Source organism: Ischnura elegans, chromosome 9 (assembly GCF_921293095.1).
Source record: "Ischnura elegans chromosome 9, ioIscEleg1.1, whole genome shotgun sequence".
In the NCBI taxonomy this organism is placed as follows: Eukaryota; Metazoa; Arthropoda; class Insecta; order Odonata; family Coenagrionidae; genus Ischnura; species Ischnura elegans.
In genome coordinates this window covers 22,749,017-22,769,037 of record NC_060254.1, presented here as the reverse complement: position 1 = coordinate 22,769,037, position 20,021 = coordinate 22,749,017, and the positions used below count along the sequence as shown (strand labels likewise).

At 39.7% G+C, this 20,021-nt stretch overlaps 1 protein-coding gene across 1 annotated transcript in view; it reads right to left on the bottom strand.

The window, feature by feature from the left end:
• The window catches only part of LOC124165910 (homeobox protein engrailed-1-like), a 60,768-nt gene extending 58,081 nt beyond the window's left edge, over positions 1-2,687 (bottom strand). The window contains exon 1 of the mRNA XM_046543448.1: positions 2,630-2,687. Within this exon, the coding sequence (XP_046399404.1) occupies positions 2,630-2,687 (58 nt within the window). The remainder of the gene's footprint in view (positions 1-2,629) is intronic.
• Between the last annotated feature and the right edge of the window lie 17,334 nt (positions 2,688-20,021).

Below are 20,021 nucleotides of genomic sequence, written 5' to 3'. Positions count from 1 at the left end.
CACCCTTTACACCGTCGCCGTCGGCCACCCTTTGCCGCGCTCTGCGGCGCAAGACATCGCACGCCAATTTGCCTCCGGGGCGCAGGAAAAAAAATAAGAGCCCGAAAACCGCGCCCTATTAAAATCATTATAACATGGGAGCAAGGGGAGGGTGTGTGCTTTGTCTCCTCCCCACAAAGCAAACTCACCCCGTTAACGTCCCGCCAGAGAAAAGCCGGCGACAAACTCAAACCCCCCCTGGAAGGGGGTGTGTACGAATACACTCAGCCTCACGTAATGCACGCGCCGTTTTACAAACCGCCGAAACTCCATCATGCCCTCCTCCTCCCGAACTAATTTGCCCCCTCTATCTTCCTTCCTTTCTTCCCTTTTGAATTTCGTCTTTATCTCCGCGTTCTCTTCGTCAATCTTTTGTAGTGGCGTAGCCACGGGAGGGGAGGGTTACCCCCCCCTTGATCCTTTAAAAACACGGCCTCAATAATGAATACTCGTACAAAATTACTCTTTTTGAGTCCGAAAGAATCACGTTTTTAGCATCAAAAATCCCAAAATTTTCCGGGGGAGGACCCCCTTTTGTCCTGGGGTGTTTTCCATACACCCAGGAAGGACCCCAAAATCTCCGGTAAACCTCCCCCCCCATTTCAAATCCTGGCTACGCCACTGATCTTTTGGTACACGCATCTTTTAATTTTTTCATCTCATATTCAAACTTCTTGGGAAGGTTTTCCTGATATTAAATAGAGCATATATAGACGTATGCCTTTCAAATTAAATTTTAAATAACTTGACGAGTAAAAAGAATTGAGTTTTACGTCTTTGGCGATATCTTGAGGAAATCGAAAATCGATATCGTGAGAAAGGTAAAACAGTTACTTTATTTTAACGGATTTTATTTTAACCAACCTAGGTTTTGACAATATACACAGCCTTCTTCAAGGCACTTTTCAGTATCTGTCTGTCAGTGTCAAGTACTTTGATAATGATAGTGTACAGATATTGTCGAAACCTAGGTGGGTTAAGATAAAATCTGTGGAAATAAAGTGACCGTTTTACATTTATCATGATATCGAGTTAAACGAAGTTTTAACCCATATAGACCCGGCTTCCCACATAATGGACACGCATTTTCAGCCAATTTCAGACCTGGCTTGATGATGGAAGAGAAAAAACTGGTTATATATAATAGCTGAAAAAGGCTTAATTTAAAGATGAAGCTTAGTTTTTACCAAAATTTTATAAAACTCAACAGTTTTTATATATAAACATTCACTGATCCAGGGTAGCCAAGATATCGGATTAAAAAAAAAAATTCGAATTTTATAAAATTTTGGTAAAAATTACTGATTCACCTTTAAATTACGCCTTTGTTGTTAGCTGATACCTTATACCTATGTTTTTGTCTTCCATAATCAAGTCCGGTCTGAGGTTAATATTGCAAAAAAATAATACACAAAGGACTACTTTAAGAAAAATACCGACAATGGTGGCTGTAAAAGAAACAACTCATAAAGACAAAAATGTAATGTAAAATATGCGAGAAAGTGCAAATAAAGTCATACCATTGATATTGTAAACAGTAGATACAACGCTGGGGCAAAATATTGGATCCAACATCGAAATCTGTTGGTTTCTCATTTTATTCACTCATCTTCGGAAATTAAATAGGCCAATTCCAGAGGGATCCTTTGGAATATTATTTAGTTTCCTACCGATGAAGAAAGGTTTCCATGAAGTACTTAAGAATCCTTCTGGGAAAATCCTCTTTCCTCCAGCACTGCCCTCTTCAATGCACAATAAGGCCTGCTCCCTTTCATCCTATCTAAAAAATCCCATTCTTTTCCTTCCTTTCCCTCGTTTACCCAACATGCTGCCCTCTAACACTATTTTCAATATACCATCTGTATCCATACCCTCTGTCTCCTACGTATCTCATCTAAAAGCTGCCTCTCCTCACCCACCATGTCCAGCACTTCTTCGTTCCTCTTCCTCTCCGTCCACTTCACCTTCTCCATTCTTCTCCACACCCACATCTCCAAAGCCTCCAGTCGTCTCTCGTCCTCTTACCTTAGTGTCTCTTCAATATCGTAATAAAAACCACTTCCAAAAAGTCTACTTTAAGAAAAATATTAGAAATTGTGATTTTGAAAAATCAAATAAAAAATCTCGAGTTCATTGCAATCGCTACTCAGTCCCCGGTACTGAAACGTACTTGAAGCAGCGATAATCGATAGGGTGAAGTACTTAATCTGTTCTGCTCCCCAGTTGCCATGCCATCTCATTCCTATCCCTCTCCTACCCTCCATACATCCCCCCCCCCAATATTCCCTCTTCTCCCCCCCCTCCCCAACGGGCCTCCATTAAGCTCTAATACGCCACGTTCGTGACGACGCCGTTGTCGACTGCCAACACTTCAAACTGACTTGACTCTCTCTCTCTCGAGTGGGATATGAGAAGTGGAAACACCTGCGGTGAGCGAGCACCGCTCCCCGCTATTCATCTTTCTTCTCTGCGTTCCGCCCTCTGCTCCTTCGCAATGTTAGCTCTTTTCACAATAAAACTCTAATGACGTTTGTTTTCATTTCTAGACTGTAGAAATTTCCGCCTTAGAGAGAGACCCAACCTAACTCACTTGGAGAGCTTTTTGCCACCTTTTCGAGGGCTGGATTCTGAGCTCTGTGCTTGGTCATCGCGGAATAGGTAATTAACAAAAACTAGTGAGAGGTGAGACCTGAATAATTTATGTGAGTGTTGGCTAGAAAACACGATATCCTTGGAAATGATTTTGAGTGGCACAAGATGTAAAATAGTTAGTTAACTCTACCTGTAACGAGAAAATAAAAAGCACAGTGAGAAACTGAGACAGTATTCGACACATAAAGAAACTAGATTCAAATGGAATAAACGCTGAGGATAAGATGTGTAAACTAATCATGAGTTTCGTCATTGCTAATAATCGTATTGATGATTAACTGTAATTACACTTTTAATACCGCGAACTTAGACTTAAGTCCAGATGATAATAGTCGAATAATATAAAATTTGGATAAATTAGTGCAGATGGATGAGATTACCTTGGAAATGTATCCAAATTTCCAAGAATTGGGTCATCATCATGGATTATCAGCAAGACTAAGATTGGTTTGATGCAGCTCTCCATTCCTCTCTCCTATCCGCTAGTCTTTTCACACCCACGTATTCATTTATTACAATTCAAAAGACGGCTTTAATAAATAAATACGAGAATTCAAATATTCATTAAATTGAGAAAGAAATTCATTCAATTGGGCGTAAATAAAAAATCAAAAGTTGTTGAAAGGAGGCACACGCAGAATAGTATTCAAGGGTTCTTTTATCGCATTCCTCAGTAATATGAACAAATGAAGTTTGCCACATTTTCTATCAGTTGAAGACGGAAATTCAAGAAATTATGTGTAATCAAAGAGAATTTCTTTTTCCTCGCTTTCCCTTGTATATTTTATTTAGAAACTCTACGGACAGAAATCTAAAGTCGTCCAAAGAGACGTACCGAGGGAATCTTTTTATTCATATCTTAGTGTGTTTGAGCAGGATAACTCTTTCAAGTCTCCCGACTTGCGCGAGCGAGTATCATTTTTGTCACGTTTTGCCCCCGCTCTCAGGCACACGGAGGCAAAGTGCCTCTCCCACCGCCCGCTCCGAAATGACGCCCGCCAGTGCTTCCTCATTCACCCCCATGCCTGCCTCACCCACACCACCAAAGGTAGTATATATTTTCTTCTTTGCTTTGTCTCGTCAGAGCGGCGACATCTCCTACGTATGATGAGCGGATGGGACCGCTTTCCCCTCGACTGAGCTTTGAGTCCGTGGGGATGAAAGGCCTTCGCCTTCAAAGGGATGACGACACAGAGAGAAAGAAACCGAGGAGGACAGAGGGTCAGGAAGGGACGTGGAGGAGAGGAAGGGCGAGGGAGCGTCTAAGGTTATCGCTGGAGTTTTTCTCAAACTTAAGAGACATCTTTTCTTCGCCATTCTCATAATCCAATCCCAATCTATCCGGCATATTATGTCTTCCCCTGGTGACGTATTTCTCATTCACATGGATTGCCATGAGAAATAAATTACCCTGGATCGGGAACCGAACCTTGGACCTTTGGCATTCCGAACCACTGCCCATACCAATATCAGATTTCGAATTTCCCGTGAATTTTACCACCCACCGTTGGATTATCATAAGGAACAACAAGGTCCACGAAATGGAAATACTACACGACGTATTTCTCGTTTTTTACCTAAGGCTTTCACCATGAAATTTTCAAACTAAGTAGAATAAACCATGGCCCGATTTTTACATTCTTCAAATATATTACATTCACTTTTAAGATAATTTTGAGGTAAATTTTATGAAACTTGATCATTCACACAGTGACGGAGGTAGATATGGTTAGGTGACGGTAGATCTCACCCCATGCTAAGCTATAGGGGTGTGAATATCACTCAATCAGGGTAACCAATTCCTTTCACTTGGCCACCTCGCACATCGAAGATTTTGTTCGGGGTATCCCAAGTCTTCATCAGAGATTTGAACCCGGGCCCGTTCGATCTGCAGCCCAAAGTTCCGACCCACTGGGCCACCACGCTCCTCTCAAATGATAAACTGACAAATGTTAACTAGGGTTTAGCCTACGCATATATGCTCTGAAAATTTCTGAAGATTATTACGTGGCGAATTTCAACCTTTGTTGTACATCACTTAGCACACGTGCGCGTGACTGCGCAGAAAGTTACTTGCTTCATGCAGTCCTCTGAAATATTGAAGATTATAGTAGAGGTTTTAAGCGAGTGATACACAACCTGAAAAGACTTCTTGAGGGGGATGGAAACGGCCCAGGAGTTAACACTGTTAGACGTAATAGATGCAATTTATTTCTCATATCTAGCCTAATTGCAGAAAAATATTAATTTCCAAGTGAATTGGGGAAAAATTTCTTACCTTTTCGACCTGATTCTTTTACAAAAATAAAAATTGAAGGTATATGATGCTTAAGGCATGAGTGACTTGTTCGTGCAGGAAATACGTGTTGTTGAATCTCATGGATATTTGATATCCAGAGAAAATGGTCTAAACAAAGCTCCATGGATTATAATGGGGATGATATCTTGAGGCCTTACCATCTTCGGTTTCGTGCTGTTAGTACTGCAAGTGCTACCATACAAATGTCGCTGGGTACAGGGGAAAAAGGACTTTTTACTTGTTAAACCCTTGATGTAACCTGAATTTATTAACAAATAATTTGAAATTATAGTGAATATATGCAATTGTAAAGCAATAAGAATGAAATACGACAATTCAGGTTAAGTAAATTAAGTTTGTAAATGGAAGACACGAAATAGTATCGAGTGAGATCTTCGAAGTGTCTTGGAGAAGCAATCATCTGAAATGATAACTGAAATTGGAATAGAGTAATAAAAGTATGTCAAGGAAAAGCGTCATTCGGAAAAGTCCAATAATTGCAGATAGCTAGTGAAAATCAATCGCAATGAGGAAAAGGTTAGCCAATTACGACGTGGTTTTTCATGGACTGCGAAGAAAAAGGAATAAAAAATTTATTCAGAGAGAGATTTCAATTGTTCTTATTGAAAATAATGGAAAATATAAAATGGAAAAAGTATTCCTCGTCGAATAAGAACTTAATAGAAAATGGAAGAATTGGAGAAGAGAGAATAGGCATCATATCAAATGTGATAAGAGGCTATGCACAGAAAGAACTGGACCTTATTTTCTCAAGGTCTTTTTCCTGATTTAGTTCGGGGTGAACTCTCCTCTCAGCTACTCATAGCAACCGTGTTGTTGAAGCACTGTGCAAGGGAGCAGGAGGCTATGAGCGGAAGGTAGGCAATGAGAAAATTGGAAAGACGCCTCTATTTAAAGACTTACAACGAGGAGAAAGAGAGAACGGAGGTGACTCATGAGGTAGGAGCAGAAGAGCAGAAAACAGCGAAGGAGGAGTGAAGGACTGATTCAGAACTGAGAAAGTATTTATTTACCTCGAGGAAAGCCCACAGAGAAAAACAGTGAAAAGTGAAAGGAAACGGTTGGGATGTGAGATGTGAGGGCTAGATACACTAATAAGAAGAAAACTTAATGCAATAGGAAGATGACAAATAGTGAATGGAATGATACGAGACGTGATGGAATCATGAGGCTACGAGCACAGGAAAAGGCACACATTTTCATATCAGAGAAGATTGGATATCCAGTCAGCACCTTAGGCACTCCACACGCGATCTCCAAGGGGCAGCGCAAGAGTCTTTAAAATCAAACTATCTGGTAGAAAGGATAAGTTTCTAACCTTAAAACCAAAGATGAGGAATAGAAAAAATCTATAAATTTAAAGTCATTGTTGTAAAAGATTTTATTCGTGAGGATAATTACTTGATAATCTATCGAATAAGAGTTTAACATTTACAGCAATAGGCCCTCGTAATTACCCTTGAATCGCAAGCGAAAACATCTTCAACACGCTAAACTCCATTCGGCTTCAATATTTCGGCTTTGAATTAGCTAATTGTTCAAATTAATAATTATGCTGAAAATAAAGTCTTGAATAGAAATAAGAATAGCCAATTCAGTTAAAAATTAATATAATAAGAGTAAAATAAAAAACTGTATATTGATACAACAAAAAAGAACATAATATATTTTTTTTCTCGAATATGTTATATTTAAGTTAAATACCTTTGAAATTTCTCGCCAGTGTCACTCCTAATACGTGATAGTAAGAGGTTTAAGGTTGAAACTTGTCTTTCGACAGTGTTAATGTGATATAAGAAAGAGGAAAAGCGATCGAGAGGGGAGCAGAAGGCAGAAGGAAAGAGAGGAAAGCGAGGAAAGAGTTTCATAAAAAAAATATTTTCATATTGAAACGTATGTTCTATACGCTCGTTTTACCTGTGAAATTGATTGCTTACATCTAATATAGCCAATTGAAAAAATTAAGTGGCCATAACAGGCTACTGGTCTTATGTGGTGGGTTAGTTATCCAAGGGGCGCAGTAGTAGCCTTTAAAACTCAAATAATCTGTTATAAAGTATGCATTTCAATCCTTAAAACCAAAGGTAAGAAATAGAAAAAGTCTATAACTTTTTAATTCTATGTAGTAAAATATTTTTCAAGTATCTTATTCATGACGATAATTGATTAGTAATTTTCCTTATAACAGTTTAAAATGTATAGTTAGGGTCGCCTGTCAACACTCTTCAAACGCATGCGAAAAAATCCTAAACACGCTGAACACCCTCCATGCCGCGGGCCTTTGTATTGGCTTGTGCTTCTCAGCCGAATAGTGCCACGAGCCAAAATATCTGCTTTGAGGCAGATAATTGTTCAATTTAATAAAATACTCATGAACTAAACTCTAGAATAATGATCAGAATTAATTATACATTCAAAAATTAATATAATAAGACTAAAATAAAAAACAGCATGTTAACAATTTCTGCCATGTCATGTTAACATCACGTAACAGAGCACGCACGAAACAAGTAAATTTGTGCGCAGTCACGGCGCATGCGTGAAAATTTATGCACATGACCGGAAATCGAGAAATACGGGTTAGAATCCCAGCTAAGAAAAATATTTTGTCAATGCGAACTTCAACATTGGTGATCAACGGAATTTTTTTCTTGAAGATGCTACATTAAATTTAAATACCTTTCGCATTTCTAACCATTGCCACTCCAAGAACGTGGTAATGAGAGTGTTAAGGTTGAAACTTGTCTATGGAGAGTGCTACTACGAAGGAAGGAGGAGGAAAAGCGATGGAGAAGGGAGCAGAAGGAAAGAGAGGAGAGCGTGGGAGTGAAGGGAGTTCGGAAGGAGCGCAATGGAGGTGATGAGTGAAGTTTCAGGTGGATCGGGAAGGAGATTAGCGGAAGACGGTCGACGGCACGATCGCTGGAGCCTCCAGCAGCCAGCCTCCTCCCCCTCCAGCACACTCCAGCGAGCAGCAACCACCCTTTCGCCACTACTCCGCCCCAGTTCCCCCAACACCCTTCCGTCGCAGAACCCCTTGACGATCACGCAACCTCTCCTCCTAGGGATGGGAAAAAGAAACCCTTCCGCCTCCGCTGACGAATCCCCGGGGCCACAATTACCGCCTCCGCACGAGAACTCAAAGAGGCCACGAGGCATTACAGGGGCGGCTGCAGACGTGCTGGATTACACGGAGTGCGAGTTCAACCTTCCGCCGCTCGGATCGCTGCCTGCGCGACAGTCTAATGCCGCCGCGCCGCGTGTTCCCTCCATTTTACTAAGGCATCCTAACTCCACAATCTTTCAACTCCCCTCGATAAGACCTAATTGATGCATAACCGTTTTGATCACCTCTGTTGAATACTTTTTTAGAAGTAGCTATAGGTATACGTATTTGTTAATCTCGTTACGTCTTATCATTAAATGCTAATGGGTGTGTTTATGCCACATCATGCCCAAGTTACTTTTTATAATATAATAAATCAATTAGAGACAGCCTAAGCCGCGTTAAAAATGATGCAAATCCATAATTTCATTTATAGTTTATACATTTTTTAAATTAAATAGAATCAGGCTGTATACATTCTGCTCAATCGAATCGCCATCATAAGAAACATGATTCCTGGTTTGACTCCAGTATCCTAGCTGCTTTTTTTTCGTAACTAAATTATTTTAGTTTTGTGTCATATCATGCAATCGGGTTGGTATTCTCTTCCTAAATAGTATATGCATAGTCACATCAGCTTGTTCCAAAATTGGGGATAATATCATCTGAAGGATAAACTGAATACTACACAGAATCGTCAGTTCTTCCAAAAAATCTAGTTTTTTTAACTTTGGTGCAATCAGGAGCAGGGGCGGTCTGGCCAGGGCGGCTGGTCGGCGATCGCCTAGGGCCCCCACAATGCTCGCGTCTATCGTGAAGTGTTAATGAAAGGTGTAGTAAAAGAAGACTCAGATTACTTAATAGTTTTTTCAATTTTAAAATTCTGCGTTTTCACTAGTTTCTTACTTTCCAGCTTAATCAGTGGAAAAATATCACATAAAATAAAAAAAATAAAGGTGTCAGAAGAATAAAGAGAACCTGATGCTTTTTAAAGGGTCATTCGAAAAGGTTATTTAAGGTTTTTTTAGATTTCAGTGCATTGTTAAGGAATATTAAATACATTATCCAACCATAATACATTATTAAGTTTTATAAGCTGTGAAATTTCCTCTTTTGACATTATTTTTTATTACGAATTTTCCATTTTTTTATTAACTTTTATTGAGTATTTAAGAGCTGGAATAGCGTCAAAATCCATTTCTGGGCAAGCAATTTCCTAAAATTTTCCGGCGGAGGGCCAACGAATCCCCTAAATTAGGAGGTCCCCTTCATGAGCCCCACCCGAGGGCCCCCAATCTCCCTATACCGCCCCTGATCGGGGAACAGGAAATTGTAAGTCATTTGAATAGATATATGCATAATGGTTCATTTTCCACGCAGTCAAAGTGCCCTTGAAATTATCCGAAGTGTAGATGTAGCATGCAAAGTAAAAGATCTCTGTCGCCACCGGGATTCGAACCCGAAGCTAAAAGGTGGGAAGCACACTATCAACCACATCAACCCAATCCCCCTTAAATTGCACCAAAATTCAACGGCAGGAGGAGATAAATATGAACTCAATAGCAATTTTTTTTAGGAAAACACCCATAAGATAGTTGCGGCAATCGTTAATTATCTTTCGGGCCTTCGTTATCTTTCTACATGCACCTACGCTCATTATTAAGAGCTTTTTTTCTATCTCAAAATTTTTGGCTAAGATTTATTGCATAATCTTTGCTTTTCGTGAGGAAAATATGCATGCTTCAAATGGAATAAGGCATAAGCCGAAAAGTGATTATTTCAATTAACTTATAAAAATATACAAGAATTGCCATGAGAAAAAATTCCCCTGGACCGGGAATTAATGAATATATTAAAAATATTAATGAATTAAGTGGTATTTGAGGCAACTGCTTTGATATTGTGACAATAAGTCTCTCCTTTCCCTTAATTAATTGTGATATTATGGGGAAAACTTTAGATCAAAATTGCTTATCCTTGTGCCAAAGCTTCGCTAATTTATTAAGGCTGAATTATTAAGGTTAGCAAGGGCAAATGGTTGAATGCATAGAGAACATTCTCTATTCATCACCTAAAGCCTTGATGATGCTTAAATAAATTAGCAAAACTGTGGCGAAAGGAAAGAAAAATTTATTTTATTGACCAACCATAAGGGTAATCTGGTATACTTATTTGCCGTTTCATTCACGAGAAACAATATAATATTACATTTTATTTTCATAAGCAATAAAAAAGACGTTAAGATGGCCATAGTATCCTTTCCTCTCTACTATTCTTTCCTTTTTCATGGAAGTAGTTTTCCTTAGGTGAACTTGGCGTGGCATGCAAACTATTCTCTCTTGTGTCGAGCTATGCCTTCGAGGAAAAGAAATGTGGGGACGGGGGGACGGTGGAGAGGGGGGTTCTCATGGACTCACCTGCACCGCGTCAAAGACACGACGGCACATTTTCTCTCCCGTCCCCATTTCTTTTATTGCTTTCACCAAAAACCCTTCAAGCTCCTACGTGGGACGTAAATTTTATGCCTTTCGCATCCCCTCACGTCTTTGCCAGGAGGACTCTTCCCACACGGCCCTCCCCTCGCCTCCCTTTCATGTCAAAACTTCTTTTCATTTTTTTATTCTCAACCCCCTCTGCATCATTTTTTATTCACTCCCTTGCAGATTCTTCCCACCTACCCACTCACTCTTTCCTTCTAGGAAAAAACACCAAGCATCTTCCTGTTTTCCATTTTGTATTCTTTCTCCACCGCACCTCGATAAAGCCTTAACCTGTGCATGTTCCTCCCTCTAACATCCATCTCTTTTCCTCGACCCTTTGGAAAGAGAAGGGGAAATAAAATAAAAGGAGAGCGCCTTGCCCAAGCAGCGCCAGCAGTCCTTCCAGTTTCGTCCGCTTTCATCCACAGCCGTGTTTCTTTGCCGAAATGCGGCGGCCAAGCACGCCTTCAGCTGTCCAACTTTTTCCACGACGACCCCACCCTTCCCTTTTCCGTGGGCACGTGGAAATTAAGAAACGTCTCCCGAACAAAAACTAGGGAAAGAGCGAGTGAATGTAAAGTCCCAAGTAATTTGAACGCAGAGAAAGGTGAAAACAATTGCTGTATACCTTAACTGAGAATAAATGCAACCAGTGATTTCAATGATTGGTGCAGAGAACAAGTGAAAATATCACCGAGCAAACATTATTGCCGATAGTTATTTGTACAGATATTTTTGAAAGAAAAGTAATGGTAATTTTAAATAAAATTGGCCTGCTAGATTTTAATAAATTCTGAACATGTACAGCTTTAGTTACTGAGCATGTTTATAACAGTACCTTCATTGGGCGAGACGCAAAAACGGGGATCTGGTACGTTTTCCTGTCCTGATGTTTTTCATTATAAACGTTTAGTCCTTATGGACTCTGGTCTGTTTCCCTGTCATTTTAGCTTGATAACGCAAGTTCGCCCGTCCTTTTGTGTGCTTTCCATTTCATGATTCTCCTTGTTCGAGCACACTTGTCTTTCCCCGAGGAAAAAATAGGTATGATTTCCGCAAGTTAAATGCCACATTTTTTGATTGAAATTTATATCTGCCTTTTTCACCTCGCGTGGAAATAAAACAGATGTCAGGTTTTTAATTCATGCACTGGACACAGCAGGATTGCATGCAGAATATTGCAAATCGCTTCGGTCGGTCATCCGTACCATATATCCCTTTCATAAACACCGACATCATAAGTCAATGATCGGAAGATTGGTACATACATCTCTCCATTCTGCTCTTTCACTTACACGCCTTTTAATAGTAACGTATTTTCTCTCTTTTAAATCTTTAATTTCCTATGCAATTAAACTAATTCGGGACCGTCCCTTGCCCCCGTCCACCCGTCCTTCGATGATTGTTTTCATTAGGCCATCACGTCTCATGATGTAGCTAAGCTGTCCAGTCTTCTTCTTAAGGCCGCTATACATGGTGAATATGCGAATGATCATGCTGAATGATCACGTAATCAATCACAGGATCATGCGAGCAAAATAGAACATGTTCTAATTCTCACTGAATTATCGAGCGCATGACAGTTTATTCGCGAATTTTTCCGTTTTACACGGCGAATTATTCCATTCGCACGATCATTCAGCATGACCATTCACCGTGTCTAGCGGCCTTCAGGGTTAGTAGAATACTTTTATTTTCTCCTTCCCTTCTAATCACTTCCTCATTACTAACTCAGTAGTTCCATTTTATTCTAATCCTTTCTCTAAAGCACCACGTTTTGAGTGCTTCCACTCAGTTAAGTACCACTTCATTAATCAATTAATACTTCTTCCCTGTTTCAACGCGTACGTCAGGTTTCCACACAGACACATACGCTTTAAACACCTGATGATTTTTTTCCGTCCTTCTTCAACAATAAAGCGTACTTACTTAAGGTACCATATTTTATAGTAAAATGATTGCAGAGGCCGATGCAATGCGGAACTCCATTGTCACCGTAAAGTAATTAAAATTTGGCAAATGAAATTCAATTTATTGGTATTATTTATTTTAGCCAACGTGTTTCTCTGCACTGCAGCATCAACAGGACTGACAATTTTTTTTCCTTTTAAACCCAGTTAAAGCTAACTTAGGATAACTCCAAAAAAATACCTACTCCTAAAAGCGATAACTATGTTTTCAGTCCGGATGATCCTGCCGTGAAGCGAAGCATATTGACTAAAATAGATAACTAATATATTGCTCGGAAATTTAAGGTGCGTAATTAGTTTTCTGCGATATTTCAACGAGCTCCCTATTCCTTTGTGCGGTAAAAAACGTTTTGGAATAATATAATTAGCATCACTGGCACTTAATTGCCAATGACTTTTGTTGTGTTTTATGCATTGATTCATCAACGGCGACTAGTATAATTTGATTTATATTATTATTGGATCTATGCTACAAAAATCATTGCCAAAATTTGTGGTTTTTAATTTTTTACAGAGGACGTAAACCCAGCACCTGACAAGCACATGTAGCGCATTCGTATCCTTCACAGTAGCAGTCAAATTGGGAATCACAGTAGCGGAAGGCTGGTTGGGAGAGAAGGGAGTACGGAGGTAAACGAGGAGAGGAGAAGAAAAATAGATAATGGAGGAGGAGGAGATGAAGAAGAAGGGCGAAGTTTGGACCAGAGGAGGGAGGGGGGTGCGGAATAAGGACTCGTGGGATTGGATGGATGGAGAGACGGGGGGAGAAGAAGATGAGGTGGAAGGCTGGGGCGCGGAAAACGTGGGGTGGCGGCGGCCGTGGTCTACCGCGCTCGGGGAGGTGGAATGGGGCAGGTCGGATGGGGTGAGGTCGAATGGGGCAGGTCGAATAGGGAGAGGGCGGTCGAATGGGGTGCGCGGAGAGGAAGGGGTGCTTTTGCCCGGGGGCGCCTAGTGGGGGTCGGACGGGCAAGGCGGCATGCAAATGAGGTCCCTCCGCCTCTTCCTTCCATCTCCACTCACCGCATCCAAGAGATACGTGCATTTACATCTCGCCCAAAGAAATATGTATCATCTCCTCCTTTCTTGACGCCCCGCCACGGAAAATACGTGTCTTTCTCGACTGAAGATTGAGTGATGCTTCGATGCATATTGAGAATCAGGGATTTGAATTTAGTAATGCCATTTTCAAATAAAATCCTATTCTATAAAATAATAATGATGTCTATTCCACGCACAATTTCGAATTTTAGTGGTCGGTACATTGGAATTAAGACTCCATCTCGAGGTTACCGACTTATTTTATAATTGGAGTGTTTTGGATGTGATGCTACATAATGGAACTAAAGTGCATCAATGCTGGCAGTAACAAGAGAAATTTTGAACAAACATATTTGAATTTTCATATGAATGATACGCATAATATATAAAAGCACTAAACTGGGACGTTTGGCATGCACCAATCTACCGAATTTCAGACATTATCAAATCAAATTTAATGCATCATTAGAGGTAAACAACCACATTTCTTACACTTCTACAAAAGGTACCTACATTCATTCTTTGCATCAGTTAAAATCTTAGGAAACGAACAGCATAACTGGAAATCTGTCCTGCGAAGATTACGTCCGACCAAAACCAAGGACCAATCAGAGGGAACCTGAGACCCCGACAGCGGTATATTAGGCGACCACTTTCCAAGCCATGGTATTCAGCCCTGATGGTGGAGTACGACTCGTACCCGATATTTCAGGGGTCGTGCCCATACGGCCCCTGAAAGGTAGGCAGCCATGGAGGAGATTACCCGGTGCAGCACCCGAACGACCTTCACTAACATCAGACATATATTTTGGATTCCAGGAATTGGAAACTTTGCTTCACGATTTCAGCTCTAGGTCTGGGTACATCTGTAATTTTATAACGATGGATGTTATGCACTCTTCACCACCTCGATTATAGAAGACCCTGAGGATTGAGGACCTTGTTTACAAATATATGCCTCAAATGTGAGATGTTCATTTTATTGAATTGCGGGAAAGAATGCATTTTATTTAATGCCCTTAGTATTTTGCAATTCAAAGCAAAGTAATGGTTACTCTAGGAAAAAAACTAAGAAAAAATGCAATACATGGCAATGTTTTTTTTTACTTAGCGTGTCTTGGTGACCGTCTTAATGTGTATACGTCTGTCAAATCGAGAGTCGCAGGTTGGGGTCTGGCCTGGGGACATCACCTCTATTCAAGGCAAATAGAAGGTGTTTATGTCGAATATAATTGTTTGTGGCGAGAGGCCAAAATGTGGTCATTTCAGGGAAATTAAAAATACAGAAGCGTGTATCAAATCTTCCTTTGGTGATGCCCCGCCGCGAAATAGACGTGGCTGTCTATTGAAGATTGAGCTATTCCATGACGCATATTGAGAACCTGAGATTTCAATTTCATACTAATATAGGTAAAAAAAAAGACAATTGAAGAAATTGGTATGAACTCCTTTTTAGGTGACCCGCTGGCAAATAAAAATGAGAGTCCACTGAAGATTTAGTAGAATTTAAGATGTAAGAGTCCTCTTGATTCGCAACTAGGCGTAAACATGCATTCATAACATATGTACACTAAAGCGTAAATAGCGTAATTGCTTTTACTTGAACCGACAGTATACAATAAACCATTTATTTTATAATTGCAAAGCAGTATTTTAGTCTTCATTACCCGTTAAAATGGAGCGGGTATCTTCTGTTTTCTTTAGTTTTTAGAAGACTTCTCTTTTCTCCCACCCATCTTAGCACTTCCTCAATGCTTTCTCGTGCGATCTACAAGTATTTCATCCTTATCATTATTCTATAGCACCATATTTCGAGTGCTTCTACCCATGATTTCTTTGCTGTTGTCAGCGTACAGCTCTCTTGGATTCGTCGGATGCTTCATATGTAGCATCTGAGGGCTTTTTTCCTTACTTCATCAACAATGAAGCAAATTGATATTAGACGCCAAGCAAGCACTGTTGTGAAAAAACCTACACACTCCTATACATAGCTTTGTAGGAAACAAGCAGGTGAAGAGGAAAAATCCACGAGATGATATGAAATTTAGGATGCCGCACACCACTTCATTTCCTCCCAGCATAAACCTCCCATCCCCCGTGCCTCAAGCCGAACTCTCTAACGAGGCCAATCACGCGGCCCGGGAGACTATGTCGTGGCCCTATCCTGTCTCCTCAGGCGCCACAGAACCTGGTTGACGCAGAGCCACCACTACAGACGCATAGCAATATGTATTTTCTAGATCCGTATGTGTCCTCATGTGCGTGGATACGACTAAAAGATAAAAGGTACAGAACTTCCGATTGAAATAGGGTGAAATGTTTCCATCGTTACCAGGTGACACTGATTGTTGCATTAAAAAGAAAAAAAACAAAAACTGCGTCGCGAATAATATGTGACAAGGAAAAATTACAAGCATCCGACATTTTCAACACTTTATCGGAAGATTTTCGCGAAAAAGTCTCAAGGTAAAAAAAATAGTGGTGAGTGTTGGTACAAATCTCAACGAAAATCTTACCGGAATATTACTGCCTATAAAATACTTCGTTGAAATAATGTTTGCTAATTTCTTGAGAAAAAACATTCATTTAGTTTTGGAAGAAAATTTTATTTCTAAGTAAAATGTTTTCTATATTGTTCCTTGTTTTCTCTCTTGATCAGCTATTCAGTAAAACAGTAATAACACACGTTGAAATTTAAACCGTCAATCTTCACCATCTAAGCCTATAAGACAATCTCTATGTTTTAACTCATCATCGACAACAATTAAGTCAGTTCAAAATTATGTCTTGCGACCTTTCAATACCAAAGAGAGTATCAAATTTCTTATTCCTTTTAGACGGCTTATATCAATTCACATCACCTAGAGTCCTCTCCTATCGCCTGCCACTGCGATCTCTCCCGTGGGCTTTCTAGCTTGGGCTAGCTTCTCTCTCACTCCAATATATCCTCCCACAGCTTAGTTTCTCGTCTATTTTCTTACCTATGATTCTTCCAGCGTGAGACGTTCCCTCGTCTTTATCCTCTTCCAGCTTCTTCGGCATTAACTAACCTAGTATTTTTCCAGCGGATATACAAACACGTCCGTTCACTTCGGTCGATCACGAACATAATCAGTGCCCACAGTATTTACTCGCGTACGTAACCTTCGCGTATTTCTTTGCTATGATTATTTTTCCTCGTCCGTAGAAACGTATTTTAAGAATCTTGTCTGTCAAAAATTTACGTTACTTTTCTTTCTTCACACAACGGCTCCCTAAGTTGATTGGTAATGTAGAAGAATTAAGATATCATACCAGTCAAATTTACCTGCTATTTTTCCTTATAACTGAAGCCTTGCCTTAACACTGTGTGGAATAATTTTTAATAATTATTACATCTAGAAGCTTTAAATCCTCTTTATTGAATTGATTCTCGAATATTTTATTTTCGCAAATTCAAATGCTTGAAAATTAACTGCACCAATGTTGATTAGTATGTTAGAATACATATGTATTTCAATAAAATTTTCATATATAGTATTTTACTTCTCGATAAATCGAAATAATTTCGTTACTGCACCGAACGAATACGACAATTCAGGTGTCAACGTAAGTAAAACGCAAAAAAAATCCCCCCTCATTATCTCATTCCACCTTCCCTCAGCAATTTTGCTTACTTCTCCCAACCTTTAAAAATTTTCTTTACTGTTGCCTAAAGGCTTGCAGTAGCACATTCTTCGCAATAGAATCGAAGCGACTCGGTAGCGAAGGAAACAGTCTCGTCACATCCTGTAGATTTTTCTTTTTCAGCCAGGAATTTCGGGAAACTCAAAACTTTGCATCTCGTCGGTTTTCACGCGACGCGACGCCTCGGGGGCAAACGGCTGCACTCGCCCTACCGCACCACGGCGCAGAGGGGTGCGGCAATACCATTAAGGAGACAAGGGGGAACGTACCTACGGAAAATACATAGGCGGATTCAGAACGCGCGCTTCATCCGCCACATCCAAAATTCGAAGTCTCTTGTGTGCTACTGGATCGAAACGTCTCCACGCTTACCTTGGAGTTACTTTCACATGTGGAGGGCTGACAAACATAGTGGCAGTGACGCAGCGAGGGGGGGGGATTTTGGGGGATGAAACCCCCCCCCCCCCAGAGCCCAGAGAAATTTTTGAGCTTAATCCATTTTACTTAAATGGATTGATATTACTCATATAATAGTGTAAGAAGTAATTCAATATTCCTCAGAAAGCCGCAAAACCACTTTGAACCATTTATAAGCTAATTTATGAGTTTATTTTTTATTAATTTGATGTATCCATGGCAATCCTCTCCAAAATAGCCAATCTACGAAGAAATACAATGGTGCAAGTCATAGTTACAGTTGGGACCGTCAGGAAGTAGCATATACTGGAAGCCCTCAGCACTTCTTTGCGAATTATTACTTATTTTATTATTGAAAAACTTTGATTTTTGGCTTACACCAATATTTTTAAGTCCTCTTATTCATGGAAATCATGGTTTGAAATATTTGTTGTCGAATGGGATTGTTCAAGATTATTTTTAAATCGGAAATAATGTCAGAGGTTAAGAAATAAATAGACGTTTGTTTTTTTTGTTTCTCGATCCGTCGCTATATCTAAAGGTATTTGCGACGAAAAATCGATGACTTGAACTTATTCGCTGTTTTTATGACGTCACGCTCTCAGGCCGAGAATGTCACTGGATCCCGACTTCTCCTTTCTCACTCAAAGCGTTCTCACACGTTCTTATCGTTTACTTTATTGCGATGTCCACCCGCCTTCAATCAGCAGTTCCACCTATGCGAATAAATGAACTGGAACTATAATGACGTCACCCACTCAATATGTAGCGGGTGGAAACTTTCGCGTTCTCGTAGTTTAAACTTATGAGAGAATGGATGAAAGAAGATAGTTTTTTTTTTTAATTTCGTTGTAACATATTCACCTTCCATTTACTCAACTCCTGCTGGTAATGAATGGCTATTTCGAGTTTAAGTGAACGACTGTAAATGAATTTTCATTTGTTTCAATGACGCAGAAGTCGATTATTAATGAACAAAAATTAACTATCATTTAAGCGGCACTTTGGGCTAAAAGCATTTCCCAACGAATTGAGAAGCGCCACTCATTCTCTTGAGCAAAATTGTCTTTATCTATTGTTATATGTTATTCCAAGGCCGTGAAATTGAAATAGTTTGCAGCGCCTATCATCTAAGATAATGTGACCCTCGTGTTAACATGCCCCTCCATCTAAAAAACTTGTATAAATTTGTTCGCATGATGTACCACATTGAAAATGACATAAATTGTGGGAAGCCTAGGTCAGTCAATAATAAAATTCAGTGGACACAAACGTTTTTCCATCCTAACGTAATCTTACGTAAATGTTATTATGGAATTAAAAAAAACAAAGAGAACGATAATATTGGTTCATGGCAGGGTGATCAAGCACGGTATTTTAAAAGGTATTTCACCGTATCATTCAATTTTCACCGTATCAATCAAGAAGCATTTCATTATCACCGTAATACTCTTTTCTGATTGAAAAGTAAGAAAAATTATAATATTACCATGTTACTCTGCTTTGTGTGCGTGGCCGAAGAATGACAGTCAAACTTGATTAAGCTTAGTCCAAGAGCATAATACATTTGAGGAATGGCGTAACTAGGAATATTCTTTGGGGGATGGGATGGTATGGGGTGGCGACTCACTTATAGGCAACGGGGGCTTCGGGAAATTTTTTGAAGAATGGAATGCCTGGAATAACATTTTTCATAATTTTAACACTCAAATTTGACCTTAAGCAGATATAGTTATTAAATGTCAAAACTAGACGATAGTTTCAAATATTTTTTTTAATGTCTCCGAGGGTTTGGGGGGGATCTATCCCCTCACACCCCCAATATTTATGCCACTGCATTTTATGACATTCCAATTTTTATAATGTTGGAGATAAGTGAAGATAATGGATGCCTGGATACACAATACTCTTATGGCAAAGGGCAACCAGTGAATCACTCAATATATATATATATACATACTTATCAGTGATTCACTGGCATCCTTTTGCCACAAGAATATTGTGTACTCCACCAACCATTATCTGCACTTATCTCTAAAACTATAGAAACTGTACTTGTATCCGTTGGCTTCCAGGGTCCTTAATTGTACTACAATTTATGCACCCGTTGATATGACTTGGGGAGAATAGTATCGATTTTCAAAGAATCTGGTATTTCGTTTAATTCCGTGATTGCGCAAAGGTTACGTGGAATTAATGGAAGCAGAAAAGGCAGATGGACTGTAAACCAGAGAAGCAGAGACATGGTAAATAAGTAGTAATAATTGGCCAAAATAGAGCATCAAAGCCTAGTTCACAACAGCCTGACTTCGTCTTAAAACGGAGCCGAA